This window comes from Sardina pilchardus, chromosome 24 (assembly GCF_963854185.1).
Source record: "Sardina pilchardus chromosome 24, fSarPil1.1, whole genome shotgun sequence".
NCBI lineage: Eukaryota > Metazoa > Chordata > Actinopteri > Clupeiformes > Clupeidae > Sardina > Sardina pilchardus.
In genome coordinates, this window is record NC_085017.1 from 26,247,132 (window position 1) to 26,270,172 (window position 23,041).

General features: G+C 46.6%; 1 protein-coding gene across 15 annotated transcripts in view; it reads left to right on the plus strand.

Annotated features, from left to right (window-relative positions):
- Positions 1-23,041, plus strand: part of macf1a (microtubule actin crosslinking factor 1a) — a 198,338-nt gene that overhangs the window by 87,985 nt on the left and 87,312 nt on the right. For 13 of the 15 annotated variants that reach the window (XM_062530273.1, XM_062530276.1, XM_062530275.1 and 10 more), the window contains 17 exons: positions 1,548-1,700; positions 4,755-4,909; positions 5,256-5,382; positions 5,772-5,955; positions 6,190-6,356; positions 7,628-7,806; positions 8,423-8,561; positions 8,849-9,042; positions 9,532-9,691; positions 10,874-10,957; positions 11,266-11,373; positions 11,786-11,884; positions 12,569-12,709; positions 13,000-13,091; positions 13,769-13,904; positions 16,193-22,426; positions 22,529-22,684. In XM_062530273.1, coding sequence (XP_062386257.1) covers positions 1,548-1,700; positions 4,755-4,909; positions 5,256-5,382; positions 5,772-5,955; positions 6,190-6,356; positions 7,628-7,806; positions 8,423-8,561; positions 8,849-9,042; positions 9,532-9,691; positions 10,874-10,957; positions 11,266-11,373; positions 11,786-11,884; positions 12,569-12,709; positions 13,000-13,091; positions 13,769-13,904; positions 16,193-22,426; positions 22,529-22,684 — 8,508 coding nt within the window. The remainder of the gene's footprint in view (positions 1-1,547; positions 1,701-4,754; positions 4,910-5,255; positions 5,383-5,771; positions 5,956-6,189; positions 6,357-7,627; positions 7,807-8,422; positions 8,562-8,848; positions 9,043-9,531; positions 9,692-10,873; positions 10,958-11,265; positions 11,374-11,785; positions 11,885-12,568; positions 12,710-12,999; positions 13,092-13,768; positions 13,905-16,192; positions 22,427-22,528; positions 22,685-23,041) is intronic. The other 2 variants (XM_062530271.1, XM_062530284.1) reach the window with 2 other exon arrangements.

Here is a 23,041-nt window from a genome sequence, read left to right on the forward strand (position 1 = left end):
CATATCATTTTTCCTTGCCAATGTGGAGGCAAGATATGTTTGGTTAAAGAAACACAGATGCCTAATCACTCGGGTGATGCCTCACCTGTTTTTTTTCTGCTGTGGCTAGAGCATCTCCTGTCATACCAGTGTAGCTCACAGCAGATGGCACAGTTTGAAAAGAGTGGCACAGAGTGCCTGAGAACTGGGCATGCTCTTTGGCTATGCAGAGCCAGCCGCACTGCAGTATAAACACACACACACACACACACACACACACACACACACACACACACACACACACACACACACACACAGGTCTGTTGGCATGCTGGTTCCTCTTTCACTGCAGTGTAATAAACTAAACATTTATGGACAGCAACAGTGAGCCACTACCAAACATTAAATGAACGAAGCCGGAGCACCAGAAATGAAAAAAAAAAAACGTTCAGCTTAGATTTCTCAAGGAGCCCCCCGGTGGTGAAATATCAATTTGACTGTAAGAGATATAACAGGGTTGGGTAAGGACAGGTTTACAGGTTCAGGAGGTGTGCAGGCCAAGATGGCATTTGCCCGATCATCCCATTTCATGGATGTAGCCCTTCATTCCACGTTAGGCAGGGATTTACAAGAGATACTCACACGCACACACGCACACACGCACACATGCACGCACACACACGCACACACACACACACACCACATCCAGGCTAGATTTAATGTGCTGATTAGAGTCTGAGCGCCACTACTAATGTTTGGTTTCTTTATTTTCATTTAATCAACTGCCTTTCAATCCATCGCAATGCATTTAGGGGATATCTCTTTCTCTCTCTTGGTCGTCTGCGTTCTTCTCTTTCACGATCCCTCTGTCTTCCTCTCCCTTTTTCTCCTGTGACTCACAGTCTCAGCAACACCATTCCTTAGCCTAACGCTAATTCTTAATGCCGCTGGTCAATCTCAGATCCAGGAGATAATACTATTAGCGCTGCTCAATCTCCCTCAAGCACTTTTTCCTCTGCCAGGGCGGTGCTGATGTGGCCTTAATGAACCCTGTGTCTTAGGAGGGGTAGCAGAGGAAACATAATTTCACAGCACTCACAGTGGCGCCTCAGTCCATTAGCGGTGTCTTGCATAGAAGCTATGCTAACATTAGGAGAAGCTATGTTAACAGTAAGAGAAGCTATATGCTAACAGTTGCTAGAAAGGCTGGGTGGTTTATTCGCTCAGCTAGACATTGCTGACAGGATAGAATGCTAATGCTGAAGGTTGTCTCCATCCATAGCACACAGAGGAGATATTAATAGACAGAATAGAGTGACTTGCATCATTTTTTGTTAGTCCCAAACTGGTGGACAGGCATTGATATGATTGTAGTATGAGCTGAGAAAAACATTTTTGTTATGTGACATATGTATTTTTACTGTAATATGTTTATTTAGGGGACTTGCCATGGAATTGCGTCATTCTTTGAGACAATTCACCCAGGAATTGTGTGATGGCTGATGAATGCTGGGTGTGTACTGTACACTGTTATTGACATGCTCTGCACCAATGGCTGTGTCCGACAGGAGGAGAAGGAGCAGCTGATTGAGTACCGCAGCTCAGTGGCCAGCCTAGTGGGCAGGGCCAAGGCAGTGGTGCAGCTCCGCCCCCGTGGATCAGAGGGAACCCTGGGAACAACCACACCCATCCGAGCCATCTGTGACTACCGGCAGATCGAGGTGAGACAAGTCACAGAGCTCACATACACCCACTTTCACCCGCACACCTACAAGTTCACACTCACACACACACTTATTGTCACACACACTTTGCACCAACTTCATGTTTTTCACACCTGTCCACACATAAGCATACCTACTCTGATGAGCCAAAGCATAATGACCACCTGCCTGATATACTTCAAAACAACTGTGCAGTAAAGAGCCCAGAGGCACCCTGTGGTACCTGGCACTTAGACCAGAGCAGCCGATCCTTTAAGTCCTGTAAGTTGTGTGGTGGAGCGGCCGGTCATGGGTCGGACTTGTTGTTGTTCCTTCATATCCTGCACCTGCTCGATTGGATTGGAATCAGGAGGACTGGAAGCCAGGGTAGCACATTGCTGGTCACGTTTCCCGAGTCATTCCTGAGCGCAGTTAGGCGAGGTGCATTATCCTGTTTGAAAAAGGATGCCACCATGAGGGAATGCCATTACCAAGAAGGGGCCATACTTGGTCCACAAGTATATGTGGGAGGGCCATACTAGTCAAACTGACATAAACAAACATAAATGCTGGATCCAGGGTTTCTCTTCAGAACAGTTCTCACTGCATTTACAATCCAGCTGGTCTTCCACCCATAGTGCATCGTAGTGCGGTGCCCACAGACCTGTCCATCCACATGATGTACCAAAGGATAGGATAGGCACACTCCACTGCTGACCTGGAGCAGTCCACAAGCCATGCCATTCTGAGATAGAGATTTGGTATTAGTTAGCATTTTAGATTTACATGTTTATTTATTTTAGAAACCATGTTATATTTCCCAGACCTTGACAAAAAAGCTGCATACTGTACATGCACACAGACTCTCAAACATACAAAGTTGTATACTGTACCTCCTGTTGTACACACCCGTGCCCCATTTCACCCCACCTCCCCAGTCTCTCTTGCACCTTCCTCTCCTGCCCTCCCACACACACACGGTCTACACTCCGCTCATTGGCTGACTGCTTACCCACGGCCTCTGACAGACCACACACCTAGCCAATGAAATCCAGAAATAATGTAGTCCTCTTTGATGGGGTTCTGCAGGTCAGTCAGGCACATAGTCATGTAATGACCACCCCGTGCTCAGTTATTCTCAGTTAAAAGTGCTGACTTTCTCTCTTAGCTTTTAAGGCGACACAGTTTTGTCATTTTGATCTGTTTTATTATGGCTGCTTCACCATAAGCATACTCCAAAATACACATACCTGTCCTTCGCCGTATCAATTAATAAAAAAGGAGAGCGCATCCGCAGCTCTCTGCCCCTCTCACCTCTCGCTCATGTGAGCGTGTGAAGGCTTTCAGTGGCGGTCAAAAGCGGCCCGATGCCACCGGAGAGGCTAAAAGCTATAAATTATATATATCTCTCCTCTGGCACACTTAGAGAAGTATCAGCAGGCTGTGTTTGCACTCTGCCTCTCAGGGGTGGTGGAGGTGCCTTTGTGATGAGAGCTATTTCTGCACCAGAGCACCTCCTTCCTGTCTATCCATAGAGGCAAGAGCAGTGCATTGTGGGCCAGTGGAGGGCCTGGGTTCAGCATTCAGGTTTGCTAGTTTGAGTCTCATCATTGCTCTCCACACTCTTCTCACAATGTGTTGATGTTGTTGTGAGAAAGTTACTGGCAGTCCTGAGAGTACACACTGTAGAACAATGGAGTTGTGAACGGAAAATATCTTGGGCTAATTTTGTCCTCATATTTTCCATGGTGTGGATGGTATTGTACACAGCCTACTTAATAAGTAGGACAGCATTTAGGTCTTAGGTCTCTTGTATATATGCACGTGTACACAGACACACACACACACACACACACACACACACACACACACACACACACACACACACGCTTCATGACTTCATATCTTCATATCTTCATGCCAGTTTTGGGCCCCTTCACCACATGTTCTCTTGTTGTCACATCACCACAAACATGTAGGTTCTAAACAGTGGCCAACAATAATCTCTCTTTCCCTCCTCTCCCCTTCCTCCCCCACTCCTTCCCTCTCTCTTTACCCCACCCCTCCTCCACCCTCTCTCTTCCTCCCCTGTTCCTCCCTCCCTTTGTTTTGTGGTGTGTGCGTGTGTGTGGATGTGTGTTCGCGTGTGTGTTCGTGGGGTTGAACAGGCCAGTGTTCAGGTACTACAGCTGACCGTCTCCTCCTCTTCCTCCTCCTCCTCCTCTTCCTCCTCCTCTCCCCACTGTCCATCTCAACACTGCCAACGCTATGCCACCAGCGGGCACTACCCGCTACCTGGGTGCTGCTGCTGCTTTGACCAGGGGGTGAAGCCGCCAAGCGTAGTGCTAGCACTCATCCCTTCATAGCGATTTGTTTTTTTGTCAGTGTGTCCATCTCTGCTTGGCACCTGATAGGTGGCATTACTGAGCTCTCTGTGTGGTGGCGTACATGGCGAATGTGCAAGGGGGAAGGCTGACGGTAAAGGGGGCATATAGACTCTTACTAAACCCCTCTTACAGATGTCATAACTAATCTGATTTTTTTTATTTTATAGGTATGACTGGGGTATGAGTTGTGTTTTTTGTTTTGTTTTGTTTGTTTTTGTTTTTTTTTTCTGGTTGGGTGGGCGTTGGGTTTTGAGTTGACTTTTTAAAAATGGCACCCATAGAGCAGCTTGGGCCACTCTGGAAGTTGAACGTGAGTTTATAACTTCTGAGTGCAGCCGGCTTTGAAAGTCATGAAGCCAGCGCAGTCACTCCATCTTTTATGTTGTAATATTTCATTAATGGCCATCAGCATTAACACTTTATCGTTTGACTCTCCATCAGTCGGTAACACAAAACCATTTCATTTGCATCATTCACGTGTTTAACTTTGCACTGTGTAACTCAAATTCTCAAAACCTCTCTCCCCTTCCCTCTCCTCTCTGACCATTCACCCCCTCTTTCTCTCTGTCTTCCCTCCATCATTTTTCTTCTGTCTCACCATTTCTGTCCTTTGTCTCTCTGTCCTTTTTCTCCTTGTCTATCCTGTGTATGTGTGTGGTGTGTGTGTGTGTGTGTGTGTCTTTAGATCACCATTTCAAAGGGAGAGGAGTGTGTGTTGGAGGACAACTCCCAGCGTACCAAGTGGAAGGTCATCAGCCCCAGTGGAAATGAAGCCATGGTGCCGTCTGTGTGTTTCACCGTCCCACCACTCAACCAGGAGGCCATCGACACTGCGGGCCGGTAACTACACACACACACACACACACACAAACACACACACACACACACACACACACACACGCGCAAACACACACACACACACACACACAAACGCGCACAAACACACACACACACACACAAACGCGCACAAACACACATACACACACACACTGAGGCACAAGTACAGAAACACATACATACATTTTTCTAATAACTTGTTTACATTCTGGAGATCACACATGACTGCTAAATGACACACATGCATGCAGAGTGCATACACATACAGTGCTTGAATGTATCCAGACACACACACACACACACACACACACACACTGACTAAAGGCTGAACCCCATTCTCTCCCCTCAGTATGGAGCAGCTGTACCAGAATGTGATGTCTCTGTGGCATCAGCTGCATGTCAACATGAAGAGTGTGGTCTCCTGGCACTACCTGCAGAAGGACATCAGGAACATCTCCTCATGGAACCTGGACACGGTGAGAGATGCACACTGTCTTTCTTTTCCCTCCTCCCAAGCTCTTTCTCCCTTTTCCTCCCTGATCATCATTTAACATGAATTTCCATATCATCTGCATAAATCTACCATGATGACAAATCATATGACTAAATGGGAAATAACATAAGGAGGAGTAGGCCAATAACAGAACCACGGTTCCCATGCCTGTTACTATGCCTGTTAAGTAAAGCCAGGCAGTTGGAGTGGTGACTGTTTGGTCTGAATCTTGCCCTGGCTCAAATTTCATTATGTAGAAAGTGACATGGAATTGTTGCTGTACTGCATTGTTGTACACACACACACACACACACACACACACACACACACACTTCTTACACCTTGTCTCACCACGTGCCATGGTCCCCTCAGGTGCGCTCGCTATCCCCAGCAGAGCGGCAGCAGCCCTTGGACAACCTGGACGCTCACCTGGGAGACTTCCTGTCCGACAGCAAGGAGAGCACGCTTTTCACCCCTGCAGAGAGGCGGGAGCTCGAGAGGGAGGTGGACGACTGCAGGAAACACTGCCAATCACTGTTTGTCTCTATGGAGACAGGTATGTGGACAGGCCGGGCCAGACAGATATCCCCCTCTTTTGATCCGTCATTTGGTTTAGAGTTTTCCCCATTCATTTTTATAAACAATCACTGGGTTTCTCTGTTTATTTTCCTCTCCTCTCCTATTTATATTGCTGTTCCTGTTTCATCTCTTTCTCTGTCTTTCTCTCTCTCTTTCTCTCTGCCTTTCTCTCGGTCTCTCTCTCTCTTTCTCTCTCTCTCTCCTGTCTCAGTTGAGAAGGATGAGTCCATTTCCCGCTCCTACCTGTCGGAGCTGCAGAGCATCAAGTCTCACCTGGAGGAGGCGGAGCAGAGGCTGATGCGTGGCATGCAGAGCCCGCCCCCTAGCAACCTGAGTGGGGATGTGGCGGACAACACGGTCCAGATCGCAGAGCAGGAGGTTAGTTCTGCTCCACTCTTCCCCCTGCTGGAGGAAAACAGCAATGACATCCTTAATGTGTCTCATCAAAGACTCTCTGAAAATCTGATATTTATCAAAACCCAATTTTAAGCTGAATTGAGCAGAGATCTAAAAAAACAGTTAAGTTTTAAATTGAAATTGATTGCCACAGAAAATACCAGAAACCAAAAAGCTGACATAGCTGAAATTGAGTTGGCTTGTAACCCTGCTGTAATATGTATTTAATAAGGATACTCAGTGTTAAAGGGATATTCCGCCATTTGTGGAAATACGCTCATTTTCCACCTTCCCTCGAGCAAAACAATCGATATTTACCTTGCTCCCGTTCATCCAGCGATTCTGTGAGTCTGGCGATACAACTTTTAGCTTCAGCCTAGCATAGATCATTGAATCGGATTAGACCATTAGCTTCTCGCCTGCTAGCTTCATGTTTAAAAGTGACTAAGATTTCTGGTAATTTTCCCATTTAAAACGTGTCTCCTCTCAAGTTAGAAAGTGCAATAAGACCAACTGAAAATGAAACCTGGCGTTTTTCTAGGCTGATTTGACATGGAACTACACTCTCATCTGGCGTAATAATCAAGGCAACTTGCAGCTACTGGCACTACTACTGCTTGTTGTCTATGGGGACTATTTTCAAATGCTGCGTACGATATCACTGCGCCTATGGTACGTTTGCAAGTTGCCTTGATTATTACGCCAGATGAGAGTGTAGTTCCATGTCAAATCAGCCTAGAAAAACGCCAGGTTTCATTTTCAGTTGGTCTTATTGCACTTTCTAACTTGAGAGGAGACACGTTTTAAATGGGAAAATTACCAGAAATCGTAGTCACTTTTAAACATGAAGCTAGCAGGCAAGAAGCTAATGGTCTAATCCGATTCAGTGATCTATGCTAGGCTGAAGCTAAAAGTTGTATCGCCAGACTCACAGAATGGCTGGATGAACGGGAACAAGGTAAATATCGATTGTTTTGCTCGAGGGGAGGTGGAAAATGAGCGTATTTCCAAAAATGGCGGAATATCCCTTTAACAGGTGCCATTGAGCTTATATTCATTTGTAATGGTTATAGCTTTATTTTTAATGCATTTAATTATACTCCACGTTCCATCGTAGCTTGGATAGTCATTGTGTGACTTTTGTTTTGTGACATTACAGTCACAATAACTGTAGCATTTTTCCCTTGTGTATGAACAACATGTGTGTCCGCTGGTGATGCAGTGTTTAAGCATGTGTGTGTGTGTGTTGCTAGAAGCTGCAGCAGGATCTATCCGGTCTGCGCACCAACCTGGGCGACGTGTCCCGGCGCTGCGTGAGCTTCTTCGAGGAGAAGCCGTCCTCGTCGTCCGTCCCCATCCTGCGCTCCGAGCTCAACCTGGCCGTGGAGCAGATCGACCGGCTCCACTCGCTCTCCTCCGTCTACCTGCAGAAGTCAGTCACCACGGCACTCCCCACTTATTATCATCATCATTCTCCTCTTCCTCTCTTCCTCTCACTGTCTTCAGCTCGCCCTCTTCCTTTCTCCTCACACACTACACTAGAATACATAGGCTTGATATCATGTTTTTACTGTTTATAAATGTTTGTTCTTTTCCTGGCTTTTCTAATCTGTATATGCACTCCCCACATATTCTCCTCCTCCTCCTCCTCCTCCTCTTTCTATCTCCAGCTTGCCATCTCTCTTTCTCCTCACACACTACACTAGAATACATGGGGCAGTGGTAGTGTAGTGGACCTGGGCTAGCATGCAGTAGCCTGAACATTTTTCAATTCCCGGCTTTCTCCCTTTTTTTGAAAGAGAGTTGTTCCGCACTTAACCCCAAGTTGTGACGATGTCATTGTAATATAGTTTACATGTAAATCACTTTGGACGAAAAAAGTGTCTACTAAATGTATTGTAATGTAGGGAACATAGGTTTGATCTCTTGTTTTCATGTTTTCACTGCTTATAAATATTTGTCCTTTTCCTGCCTGTCTTTCATATTCTCTTCATCTCCCTGACTCCTAATCTATATCTCTTGTTGTCTTATTGCGTGTGTGTGGTCAGGCTGAAGACGGTGGATGTGTTGATGCGTAGTCTGCAGACAGCAGAGTCTCTGGTCAGGAAGCACGAGAGTCGGCTGAGTGAGGAGGACTCTGTACCTGCAGACACACAGGCCATACAGACACTGAGGGAGCAGCTACAGGTGAGGAACGCTAACACACACATGCTGATAACGTACACCCACAAGCACGCGTGCACACACACACACACACACACACACACACACACACACTCTCTCTCTCTCTCTCTCTATCTCTCTCTCTCTCTCTGTCTCTCTCTCTCTCTCATACACACTCTCTCTCTCACACACACACACACACACACACACACACACACACACAATCACTAATCTCTCCTAGTCAGAGTCCCTATGAATTATGTGTGTGTACTGCTCCTCCTCCTCACCCCTTGTCTCTCCTCCTCCTCCAGGGCTGGCAGAAGGAGTTGACCGAGCAGGAGCCGGTGTTCGAGGCGCTAAGCAGCGAGGTCCAGCGAGCCCGCGAGGCCGGACACCAGCTCAGCCAGCTGCACCCTGACCGCAGCCCCGAGCTGGAACGCTGCCAGGAAAGAGCCGGTCAGCTGAGCGAGAGGTGGACCGGCGTCCGCAGACAGATCGAGACACGGTGAGCAAAGATGAGGGGAGGACATGGAGACAACTCGGCACTGAATGACTGAATGACTGAATGAATGAATGAATGAATGAATGAATGAATGAATGAATGAATGAATGAATGAATGAATGAATGTTATTTGTCCTAGCCCCAAGGGTAGGGGCAAAGCATCAGCTTATATAAATAGACATTTTATAAGTATACAAAGCAATTTGTATAAGTGTACAAAACAATTTCTAAAGCATGTGGCCATTGTTGCTACTGCATCTTGTTAGCTGTAGCATGCTAACCTAGATGCCATATGTGCCATATGTGTGCCATTCTAAATGTTGCTATTAGTGCAATTAGTTTCACATTAGTTTGCATTGATTAATGCGGGACATCAGGCATGCAAACGTTGTGCATCTCTAAGTGAGCTCTGTGATTAGCTTCACAGTCCAACAGTGTAACCCTGTTAACCTTGTGGCCCATCTGTTGTGTACCGCACTGTGTGTGTCTCAGGCAAGTGGAGCTGGAGGCGCTGGGCTCTGCGCTGCAGCAGTACAGGGAGAGCCACTCGTCTCTGATCCGCTGGATAGAGGAGACCACCGAGCGCCAGGAGAACACGCACCCGGGACAGACCGACAGCAAGGCCCTCTCGGAGCAGCTCGCCCAGCAGACGGTAAGGACACTGACTAGTGCATAATGTAGCCTAACGGATGCCAGCTAGATAGCTGCGCGTGTCGAACGTTAGTAAGCATCACTCCCCGATGCCTCAAGATTGCTGCTGGCATGAGAGCTCCTGTAGTAGCCTGGACCCAATCCGAGATGAGAGGCCGGGCATGTGCAGGGCTGAACCACTCTTTTGGTCAAGGCCACATTTTCCAAAACCATAGCTGCTAACTTAGATAGCCTAACTTAGTTAGCCTAGGAGTTGGTTTTTTGGAATTTCTAACAGGTTAGCAACTATGTTTTTGGGAAATGGACCCAGAGCAGTAGGAGTTCAGGATGGCCTGAGTGAGTGAAACTTGGGGGACGTGTAGAAGTACAGTACAGTATATGGATGATCTGTCCTCAGAGAGCTGAGTCCTCTACGCTAAGCGTGCTTGGGGAAGTGTATGGGGCGTGTGTACTTGGAGAGAGGTGTTGTGTGTTTATTCCAAGTTCAGAGCTGGGTAAGTCTTGGCTGCGGATGTGTAGCTCACACCGTGTTTTGGCCAAAAGGTCCACTGACCCGTCTTACTCGACTCATTGCTTCTGTTGCGGTCAGTAGGTTTAGAGGGGTTTTGCTGCTACTCAGGAAGATTTGTCCTTTTGACCGAGGCGTGCTGGAGCAGAAAGAGAGCCGAGTGGTTTTTGGGTGTAAATATCTCTGGTATACTGTGTTGCTTTTGATGAGTCATGCCCAAATGATTACATACACACAGGCTGCATAAGCAGTTCCAATTCATTATGCTCCACTTTCCTGTCAATTCACATCTGTAATTACAAACCTCCTACTGTACGTCAGTTTGTAACTGATTTAATTACCTCTCTCCCTTTCCACTGTAAAATGCTGTGCTTTTTATTGTTATTTTAGTTTTGGTTTATTTATACATTTCACTACAGCTATTGTAGTTGGAGTAAAAAGCAAAGATTGAATGACTATGACATATGGCGTGATGAGCTAAACAGAGCAAAACATACATTAATCTCTTACTGTGAACATACCTCTTTGTGTTTGTCCATTAGATGAATCCTGTAAGATGATTTGTAATGGGTAATCAGAGGCACATATTCACCCTGTCTGATGTATTTGCACAGCTTGTGTGACTGAGTGGCCATTCATAATAACCTGAACGTTTCTTTTCTTGTCTCTCATCAGGCACTGGTGGCTGAGATAGAAAGGAACCAGACCAAACTGGATGAGTGTCAAACTCATTCTAAACAATATTGCACAGCTGTCAAGGCAAGTTCTCTCTCTAAGGAGATGATGTTTTGATTGTCTGCTTCTCTATGACCGATCATCACATATAGATCACATATTCATCACATATGAAAATGCAAATTTGATTAAGAACAGGTATCTTTAGGTATATAATTTGAATATGATTGTCCCTGTCATCTGTACCAGTGTATCTGTAGTTTATTCTGTACCATACCTGTAGATACAGTCTGTATAGGAGTATTATGCTGTAATCTTTGAAGAGGAATTATTGCATTGGACATGAATTTTGTGAGCCTGGAATGAAGTTGACTTCTCTGTATCTCTACCAGGACTATGAGCTGCAGCTGATGACCTTCAGAGCGTTTGTGGAGTCGACCCAGAAGACTCCAGTGAAGAGGAGGAGGATGCACTCTTCGTCAGACACCATCACACAGGAGGTGAGGCTGTGTGGCACCCTGGTAGTCACCGCACGGTGTCAAGCCATGTAGAGGCAATCCTGAATACACCTCCAGAGAGGGTTGAAGTAGTGTAGATATAGTGTATATAGAGTGAATGAATATACACTATACACTATGAATATAGTAGATATATGACACTGTACGGGCATGGTGGAGCCTGACTATCTGTCAGCCAGATCTGCCGTTGTGAGTCTGTGTGGATTTGGATGAAAGCATGTGCTAAATACCTGTCAACTTTAACTTTAGCCCACAAGTATGTAGTATAATGAGTCCATCTGGTGAGGAAGTTATAAGAGTATAGTCAGGACTGACTGAGGACTGACCTTGTTGGGCCTGTGTATGTATGTATGTGTGTTTTGTGTGCCATCATCGTTATCGTTTGCTGTTACAGTTCATGGACCTCCGCACACGCTACACAGCCCTGGTTACCTTGACAACGCAACATGTGAAGTACATCAGTGATGCCCTGAGGAGGCTGGAGGAGGAAGAGGTGAGATCACAGCAGCTTGTGTTGCTAATTACATGAACAGATCCACAGCGACGTAGGAATGCAGTTGAATTCTCAGATTGACATGACCACAACGTACACATGTATTACTTTGAGTTTTGATATTTGATTGCAAATTCTGAAACGGATAGTTCCGGTCCTTGATGATTATTGGCTGAATCACGTTCGATGCCATTGTAATATCCAGCACAAACATACTCCTTGACCGCATTTCGTTCTATAGTAATCCGCGTGCGTGTCGTGCCTAACAACGCCCCTTAGCTGTTCTAAATCAGTGTAAACTACGCCCTCTAGGGGCTTGTGTCTGAGGACTGAAATGGCAGTGCTGGTCAGAAGATGTTGGAGATGAGTTACCTCATCAACCATTCTTTATTCATCAACCATTCTTTATTCAGGGAAACTTGACTGAGCTTTGAGCTCTTTTTCAGCATTGTCTTGTCTTACGTTTCTTGTTAGTCTGTTTGTTTGTTTTTTTACTTGTTTACCTGTCTTTTTGTTAATTGTTACTTGTTGTAGCCTTCCTACATTGCTCTTAACCGTGTCACACTAAAACGCTTCCATCTGCGTGCTCTGCAGAAAGAGGTGGAGCAGAATGTTGAAATGAGTTACCTACTAAGTCTTCCTACATTGCTCTTAACCGTGTCACACTAAAATGTTTCCCCACAGAAAGAGGTGGAGGAGGAGCGGCAGGCGCGGGTGGGGCGGGTGTCGGAGCTGCTGGGGTTGGTCAAAGGCATCCAGGAGCGAGCCCGAGTCATTGAAAGGTCACAGGACCAGGACCCTAAATCATCACTGGCAGCACAGCAGGTAAGAGTCACCCGGAGTGCAGCAGGAGATATGGAGATGTGACCTTTAGTTCAATGGATGCAGGCGGTGTCGACAGGTACAGTACGACGATGATGCTGAGATGTCGAGAGATTCTATTTTAGTTTATAGATTTTGCAGATGCTAACCTGTTTGTGACACAGTCACCAGAATGAAATGATGGAAAAGCTCACATTGCATTCATTTACACGTTTCACTGATGGAGTGACTTTCTGGAAGTGCCCCTCTTTTGTAGAATGATGCCTTATAAATTATATTTTCTTTCTCTGCAGGCCATCAACGAGCAGCTCGCTGCCAAGAAGGAGGAGGTGGCTGAGGCCATCCGGAACACTGAGGTGTTCCTCCTGTCTAAACAGGCCAGCATGTAAGTCCACTCAGTAAACGCTAAACACGCTCACAGACAAGCCTCCCAGGGACTCACTGGTCCACACTCTTACTGCATTTACATACTCCCATGCAGGCACATATTCACCCAAATTATCTCCCATATTCACACTTGTTCCCGTACTTACTTACTCACTCTCTCACACAGACACACACAGACACACACATACACACACACAGACACACACATACACACACATACACACACATACACACACACACACACAGACACACACAGACACACACATACATACACACACATACACACACACACACACACACAGACACACACAGACACACACAGACACACACAGACACACACACGCACACACACGCACACACATGCACACACATACACACACATACACACACACACACACACACACACACACACACACACACAGACACACTCACACAGACAGACAGACAGACAGACAGACAGACAGACAGACAGACAGACAGACAGACAGACAGACAGACAGACAGACAGACAGACAGACAGACAGACAGACAGACAGACAGACAGACAGACAGACACACACACACACAGACACACACACAGACACACACACACACAGACACACAGACACACAGACACACACACACACACACGCACACACACACAGCCAGTCATCATGTTGTCTCTGTTGCCTGCAGGTTGTCTCCAGAGGAGCGTGCACAGGTGAACGCCCAGCTGGAGGAGCTCACCTCCACCTACAGCCAGCTGTGCGACAGCTCCGCCCAACAGGTGCAGCAGTTGGAGCAGACGCTGGCCAAGGAGGAGCAGCGCAAGGTAGCCTGGCAACGGGGGTTTGTGGTCCAAATATGGGGGAAAAGTCAGGAAGTGCAGATGCTTTGAGCTTACCGCAAACGAGCGCCTCTTGAATACATTGCTGTTTACAGCTGTGTTTCTCATATGTGTGAAATATGGCTTTTACTCTCACTGCCAGGGAAAGTGCTTGATGAGTGTGTGTGTGTGTGTGTGTGTGGGATTATGCGAGTTGCACGGTTTGTGTTGCCTGTCACGTGTGGTCTTTTTCACATCCATCTCCACCCCCATACATCTCATGTGATAATAACCGTTTGGATTAATGGCATGGTGCAGTGATCTCTTAACTTGGGCAGCCACCAGGTATCACCGTCATCACAGTCATCTGCATCACCATCACCATTTCTGTCATCATTAAACATGATCACTTAATAAACTAATCAATGGCCTTAGGGAACGTAGATATGCAGAATTAGCGCTGTTATAGTTTGCTTCAAACATAGCTGGTACAGTAGCTTGAAGTATTTCTTCAAACCTAGTTTGAATACCCATTTTCATGTAATGCTCTCTAGGCTAATTAGCCTGCAGACAGGGAGCCATTCAGTTTTCCCATGATACGTAAACTCCATTTAGAGGCCACAGAGTTCATAGATCGTTCATATTTCATTTAGAAACCTAGTGCGGGAATTTATATTCACATAATATATATTCACATATATATTATGATCACACACATTCAGCCATCTCAGAACACAGTCATATTGTTTCGTATTGGTTCAGTTATTTATGAAAGTGTATGTTGGGGGTGTGTATGGACGTGTGTGTGCGTGTGCGTGCGTGTGTGTGCGCATGCACGTGTGTGTGTGTGTGTGTGTGTGTGTATGTTTGTGTGTTTATCTGTGTTATTTGGGTTTATTTGGATGCTATGCATTTAGAATAAAAATACTGGTCGGCGTCCAGATGATATCTACCAATGTAGATTGAGCACAAGTGGCCAACTTCTCAACCTACACCTCACTGTTTGAGCATGGTGTGTCCAGATCACAACTACACCTCTTAGTGTGTTTGTATGTGTGTGTGTGTGTGTGTGTTGTGTATGTGAACCTGAGCGTGTGCATTTATTTTTGTTTGAGAGACCGTCTCTCTCTCTCTCTGGTGTATGTCCTTAATACAGTAATTCTTTGTGAAACCTAATCAGCATTTTGCTTCAAAATCACTAACAGCTGCCTGGAGACGAACAAGGACACTGGTCTGAGCCAGGGTCAGTCAGTCAGCAAGCACAGACCGTTAGGGATATTATGTTTTAGATATCTGTTCAAGGGATTTGGCAAATCTACAAATCACAGAGAAGATTGACTTAAGTTCTTTAAACAAGTGGTATCCATGAAGGATTAGCAAAGTTTGATGAGTTTGATTAGATACCTGGAAGTTTCAGTGGAATCCGAGCAAACCTGTTGTACAGTAAATGTAATCCCACAGGTAAGTCTGAGTCAGATGCTCTAGTTCAGGGTAGCGTAATTTGCCAGGTCAGCCAGAGTATGAGTCTAAGAGTCAGTGGGCGAGACGGCAGGCAGCAGAGTGTGGCATGCAGATCGCTAACCTCGCAGCTTCTCACCTTGTCGCTGCGTTGCCGGCGGCGGCCTGTCAGTGTGTGTGCATCACAGGAGCTCCGGCACGGTAAGTAGTGCTGCTTTCTCTCTTACCGTCGTCGCTACCAGGACGAGCTACCAACTCTGTGCTCCTCTGAACCCCTCTCCTCTCTCTAGCCCCAGCTCTTCTATTAGTATGTATTTTGCTGTGACAAACTCTATAATCTATTCCCCTTTCCAAACAGCCTCTCTCTCTCTCTCTTTCAGTCTCTCTCTTTTGCTCTCTCTTTCTTCATATCCCTCTTCTATGCTACCTCTCTTGGCTTTATTCTCTTCTTATTTTGCAATGCTGTCCCCTCTTTTCTGGTATGCTTTTTTTTATCTTAGGCTTATGCTGCGTCCTTTTTTTTTGTCCAAAAATGCGCTATTTGCATGCATAGTGCTTAGTAGATGCAGGATAGTTGCAAATATTGATTCTAGTATGTCAGATAAAGTAACAAGACACAAACAATATATTTTGAAATAACATCAGACTGCATTTTTTTAAACAAACACCGATAGGACATGCAGTATGACAGTTTGTAATTTAGTCTTTTGGGGCATTTCTGGTTCACTTTCCTCTGGAGGCTTGTTTTGGGGTTCCATTTCATACATATAACCAGAATTCTGTGAAAGTTTCATTTGTGAACCAGCAAGATCCTTAGTGTGTGTGTTTCTCCACAGGGGCAGGCGGCTGTGGGCGGAGTGATTGACCTGGCCACAGTGGAGACCTTTCCCGTGTTCCAGGCAGCCCAGAGGGGACTCATCGACCAGGACACCTGCCTCATTCTGCTGGAGGCCCAAGTCATCACGGGGGGGCTGCTGCAGCCCAACTCCCCTGTTGGCCTATCACTAGCTGAAGCCCAGGCTAGTGGATTGATTGACGGCCACGCCAGCCAGTCAGTATCTGAGCTAGAGGCTGCACTGAACATAATTGACCAAACTCGGCCCAGTCTAGGTACATTGGTCCCGGTTGCAGCAGCAATAGAGGAGGGGCTGATCAGGGAGGAAGTAGGAGTGCGTATCCTGCATCTGCAAGTGGGAACAGGCGGAGTGAGGGCATCCTCTCAGGGGGAAGGTCATAACCTTACAGATGCCATGGAGAAAGGCCTGCTGTCCCAGCGCATCTACAACAAGCTGTGCTGCTGTGTCAACCGGCGGCAGCTGATTGACCCAAACACTGCGGAGAAGCTAAGCCTACAAGAGCTGCTGAAGCGCTGTGTGCCTGACCCTGAGACTGGGCTGTTCCTTCTGCCTGTCAACCAACAGCCTGGAGGCAAGGTCTGTCTGCGCTCTGGCAGAAAGGTTGGCATCTTTAGGGCGGTACAGGAGGGCCTCATAGATCGCCAAGTGACCATACGGTTGTTGGAGGCTCAGCTGTTTGCCGGAGGCATTACAGACCCACGTTCTGGTCACCGGCTCACGGTGGACGAGGCGGTCAGGCTCGGCCTGATGGACCATGATCTTGCTTGCGCTCTGCTCACCCGTCAGCTTCAAGCTGGAGGGATCCTTGATCCAGCTAGTGGGAGGCGTCTGGAGTTGGATGAGGCCCTCGAGAGTGAGCTGTTGTCTCCCCGCATGGCCCTGCGTGTCCTAGAGGCGCTGGAAAACTATACGGGGATGCTGTGGCCAAAGTCAGGTGAGCTGCTCCCTATCACAGAGGCCTTGCAGCAGGGCATAGTCCCTGGAGATCTTGCGAGGCAAATTCTGATTCAACGACATGCTATTGGTGCTCTGTACCTTCCTGAGAGCAGCCAGGTGATCCCTCTGGAAGAAGCCACTGAGGTACTAGAGCCAAATGTGGTGGACACACTGATGCAGGTTGACATTCCAGATGTGCTGCCTGGGATGGACCAATCAGGTTCAGGACTGAATCGCCTCAGCTGGAGCTCCACCCCCACTTCCTCTCCTCCACCCTCTTCTCCTCCTGCAACTCATCCAGGGCTCTCCACCTGCACCCAGGAGGCAGCACCTGAGGAGCAGGCTCAGCATCAGCTTGTGGCCCACTTAAGGAAGCACAGTTACATCGATGCTCACTCAGGCCAGCGCCTGGTCCTTCTCGAACCCGAGCTGGTGGAATTGGCCTGTGCTGCTGAACAGAGCAGAGTTGATCCTCAAGTCGATGTGTCAATGAAACAGGCACCCGATGTATGTATGAGTGATGAGACTGAGAGAGGAAAGGTTCAGAAAGAAGAAATGACGGTGAGACATGTAGATGGTGAAAAATATGGTGATGAAATGGAAGATCTAAGAACAAGTGATGTTGAAAGAGAAGGAATGAGGTTCTCAACCTCAGAAGATGTTGAAGGTATTAACATGAGAGATGCAAAAGTGCTGGCTGTGGAACAGGTTCTTACTGAGCCTGTTAAAGAAAGTGAGTCTGAGGAAGTCAGAAGGCTAGAGGTAGAAGGTAGGGATGTGCATGCCCTGGTGGATTCTGAGGCAGGACAGGAAAAAACAGATATGGAATGGACTGAAACTGTGGTTTTTGACACCGCAAAACCTATAGAGACAGCTTGGCCTGACCAGTCTTTGTCTGATAAGCATAGTGAGGAGAGACTAGAACCATCCATAGATACAACACAAGAGGAGGATGTTGAGAATGAAAGAAGCAGTGAGTTTGACCGAACAAAGCCACAAGAGACTGCTGTACATCCTAAACGGGAACGAAAACAGCGAGACAGAGAGGGAGCTGCAGCAGAAAATGTAACAGCAGAACAAAGTAAAGAAAACTCAGAAATAGAGCAAATGGCAATGGAGCTGCAGCAAGGTGGCCTGTTAACTGAGTCTGGCAATAGACTGCTCTTAGATGAGGCAGTTGCTCAGGGAGTTCTCCCAGCACACACAGCTGTCAAACTCATGGCTAAAGCGGGGCTCTTTGGGGGCTTCCTGGATGTCACTGCCTATGAGAGTCTCAGTGTGGATGATGTTGTACAAGAGGGCCTGATGGACGAGAGCCTTCTGTCTAGTGTTCTGAAATCAGAGAAGACTCTTGCTGGAGTGCTGGATGTGGATCGTGGGCGTCTCTGCACCCTCCGAGAGGCGGCCCAGAAAGGTCTTGTAGATGAGAACACAGCCACCCGACTTCTAGAGGCACAGGTTGTGTCAGGTGGAGTGGTTGACCTCCGTAGAGATAAGAAGGTGTCTGTGACTCTTGCAGCCAATCTTGGCTTGATTGAAGAAGGCCAGAAGAAGGAGCTGCTAGCTTTGGAGAAGGCATGTCGTGGGAAAGCCGCAGACCCAAGTACAGCACTAACCAAGGCAGGATTACAACTTCAAATGGATGGGGTGGTTGATCCAAAAACCAGAGAAGTAGTGCCCCTGAATGAAGCCCTACAGAAAGGTCTGATCACTGGGGACGATGCACAACAAGCCCTGTCCCAACAAGTGGCAGAAGGGGGCCTCGTACACCATGGGTCTGGCATGAGACTGTCTGTAGATGTTGCTGTACAGCAGGGTCTGGTGACTGATGAGATGGCTCAGAACCTGGAGAAGGTTGAGAAAGCACGACAAGGAGAGGAGCCTTTTGTCTCCGCACCTGATGCGGCTCTTTTCCAGGCAAGCACCGGTTCCGTTTTTGATCCAGTCTCAGGATCTAGACTAACGTTAACTGAAGCCGTTGCTCGGGACTTGTTGGATGACAACATTGCAAATGCAGCCATGACTTCACCAGGGGTGAATAGTGGAGTTATGGACCCGCACAGTGCTCGAATCATACCATACTTGGAACTCGTGAATCAGGCCAAGATTGACATTGAGACTGGAAGACGGTTCCTAGAGGTGAAACCCTTTCAAGGGATTCTTGATGAAAATACCGGTGACGTACTGACCCTACCCCAGGCAGTAGAATCACACAATGTTGACCCAGCCCCAGCATTTAGGATGCTGCAGAGTCAGGCAGATACAGGTGGGATCATTGATATCTATAGTGGAGAACGTCTACCCTTACCTGAAGCTGTCAATAGAGGCCTTATTGCAGAAGACATGGCCAAGCAAATCGCTGCCAACCAAGTCCTTAAAGGAGGCCTGATAGACCTGGTGAGTGGAGAGAGAGTTCATAATCTAAAGGAGGCAATACAAGATGGCTTAATTTCCAGAGACATGGCAGAAGCCATTCAGGACAACTTGAGTTCCACTGATGAGGATGAATATGTTGAGGAGGAGAGTTCAGGGACACTGGTCTCATCCACAAATGGTTCCTGGAGTCCATTGTGTACACCAATAGGTTCAAGCCAAGATAAACAGATAAAGAAACCAGGAGATACCAGTACTGTTTCACACTCATTGGATTCTACTCAGATGGTTGAGCCTGTCTTGACTTCCAAGGATAACGTTGAACCATCAACATCAGATGAAATTAAGCCACCACAGGTTTATGAACAGTCACAAGACATTGAGGGCCAAGAGTTTGACTCTTCGGAAGGAAAGGTTATTGAATCCGATGTCTCAATGGAAATGTTGACACAGTTTGCATTAAATGCAGAGAAGAGGATTCAGCAGGCTCTACTTGAAATACAGCCGCCACAAAGCTTGGAACCTGACCTAACAACAGAACCCACTGGGCAAGAGGCTGTACTTGAAATTCGGCAAAGCTCTGAAACTTATCTACCCTCAAAAAGCCATGAGCAAGACATTAAGACCACAGAAGACTTCAAAACTGATGTGGAGCCCTCATCCATGTATGTACTCCCTACACAGGAGCCAACACAAATATCAGAGATTAGGAATCAGCTTGATGTGGACTCCAGCGATCAGATAGAGTCCACTGATACACAGATTGAGTCCAGTGTCATTAGTGAGACCAGAGACATTTTAGACACAGTTGTAAGAGAAGACATTTCAACCTCTGAAGAAAAATTAAAGCCATATTCTGTAACAGCTAAGAATGACCAGGCCTTTGAAAAAGCTGATGAGATCTTTATCAAAACAAAAAGTTTGACTCATGGGGTTGAGGGCGCATTTGATCAGCAACCTCAATTCACAGAACATTCTCCTGAGGACAGAACTGAAAAAGTGGGTGAGATCACTCTGGAGCAAGGTGTCGGTGGCCAAACAGAAAAGAAAAAGAAGAAGAAAAAGAAAGCTGAGGCAATTGGAGGTCCTGTTGTCAGTATTGAAAAGCTTGATAGTTCTGCAGCAACAGTGGTGGAAAAATCTCTAAAGGATGTTGCTCAAGGGGCCGAGAGATCATTTGATGAGCAACCACAAACCACAAAAGATGCTCCAGAAGACAAAGCTGAACATGTGGAAAGTAAGAAAGTGTGTGAGATAGCCGAAGAGCAAGTTTTTGGAGCAAAATCAGAAAAGAAAAAGAAGAAGAAAAAGAAAATTGAGGCTGTTGGAGAGCCTGTTGCGAGTTTGGAAAAGTTGGGTGGTTTTGCAGCCACAGAGGTGGAAATAACAACAAAGGGTTTGGCGCAAGGTGCTGAGAGCCCATTCAATCAACAACCACAAATCACGAAAGCCGTTCCCATAGACAAAACTGAAAATGTGGGGAGAGAAAAAGTGAGTGAGATCACTGAAGACAAAACTAAAGATGTAGAAAGAGAAAAGTTAGTTGAGATCACTGAACAAGTTACTGGTGCACAGGCAGAAAAGAAAAAGAAAGCAGAGGAGATAGAACATGCTGTTGTGAGTTTGGAGAAGCTTGATGATACTGCAGCAACAGCGGTAGAAACGACAATAACAAAAGGTTTGGCTCAAGGGGCTGAGAGTTCATTTGATCAGCAACCGCAAACCACAAAGGATACTCCTAAGGACAAAACTGAAGATGTGGAAAGAGAAAAAGTGGATGAGATTACTGAAGAGCAAGTTGTTGATGGTCAGACAGAAAAGAAAAAGAAGAAGAAAAAGAAGGGAAAGAAAGGAAAGCAGCAAGTGGTTGAGGAAACGGAAGAGAAAGGAGTGCATGACGGTAAAGAAAAAGAAAGCACAGATGTTACAAAGTCAACTCCAGCACCTCAAGAGAAAGAAGCTTTACTCATGAAAGCTAAGGAGAGTCTCCTGAGGAAGGTGTATGAACGAGGAGTCAGTGAGAAGCAGGTGGGAGAGGAGCTAGAAGCTTTGCGTCAGGGTGTTTCTAAGAAGGAGCATCATTTTGAAGAATCTAAGGCTGAAAAGAAACCATCTGTGTCTCCTCCAAAGGAGAGTGATACCAGAGAGATAGATCAACTGGAAGGAAAGCGTAAGGAGAGCAGTGATCTTCCGCAAGATTCCCAGACTCAGTTTGCTACTGTAGAAGAGTCGCAAGAGAAAAGTGATGTAGCTGATGTCAAGAAGAAATCAGCAGTGGACAGTGCTTTAGGTGACAGTCTGGTCACCGCCTCCTCTGAGTTCCCTAAGGTTGAGACAGAAGATCGGCAGAGGGACAGAAGTGAGGCAGGGCTCAAGATTAGTGCTGCACAGAGGGTTTCATCTCCTGAAGTTGAAGTCATGGAGACCAAGCGCATGGAACAGTTTGTGGAACAAATTATCTCGGATCCTGATCGGCAACCAGAAGAGCCGACTACTCCCAGAGTTGATACAGATCTCATCTTCAAGGGTACTCAAGATATATACGTTGAAGACTCCAAGGATGCTCTTGTCAAAGACCAACCAGTGCCTCTAGAGATTCGTACAGATGAACAGGCAACTCCCTCTGAGCTCCCTGGCACTCAAAGCACACAGTTCCTGCCAAGCAAACCGGAGGTGGAGAAGGTGGGAATTCAAGCCATGACTGACAGCAGCATTGACACCAAAGAGGAAGCTCATGGTCTGGAGTCCTTAGAGGAGTCTGGGTCTTCAGTGCCAGAGAGTCAGATCCTGGAGTCAGACACCACTGGAAATCGGGAGGAAGAAGAGAGACTGGCTAAAGAAAAGAGTCGAGAGATGGAAGCAGCTGAGATGTTGAAAAAGAAGAGCGCCGCAAAGACGAGGAAGGTAAACATTTTTGTATGCATTTTTATAATCAAACCCATCACAAAATACTTAGACCTTATTACAATGATGCTTTTGTTCATGAGTTTCTTTGGTCTTTCCCAGTCTTCTCTGGCTCGTCAGGAGTGCCTTGAACATGACCAACAGATTGTGGCCCTGCTGTCCATGGTGAGACACATTGAGGTTCGCCTCAAACAGCAGCAACAGCAAGCAGTGGGTCGCAGTCTTGTCGCTCTGAATGACATCATCAAACAGACAGAGGTAGGAATATGTAATGTTTGCGTTAGCATATGTTGCAATTACTAGCCTGGAAACTAGCCCGAATTTAACCCGGCCCACAAAATTTGAGGTCTGGAAACTCGGTCTGGGCTTGATGAGCCTCTGTCATGTCTATTGTACAAGATATTGACAGCGGAATAACTTTAAAAAACAGAAAAGACTGATTTAGGCATTTGTCGAGAAGAATGATGTTTTGACTGTTCTGCAGGATTCATGTTATTCGTTAGGTCTATCCAATTGTGTGCAGAGGCATTTTCCCCCTGTATCGGTTGAAGCGTGTCCCATTATTACGTCCTAATTCTTCAGTTCCAGACTCAAATTCTGAATAGAATTTTGAGT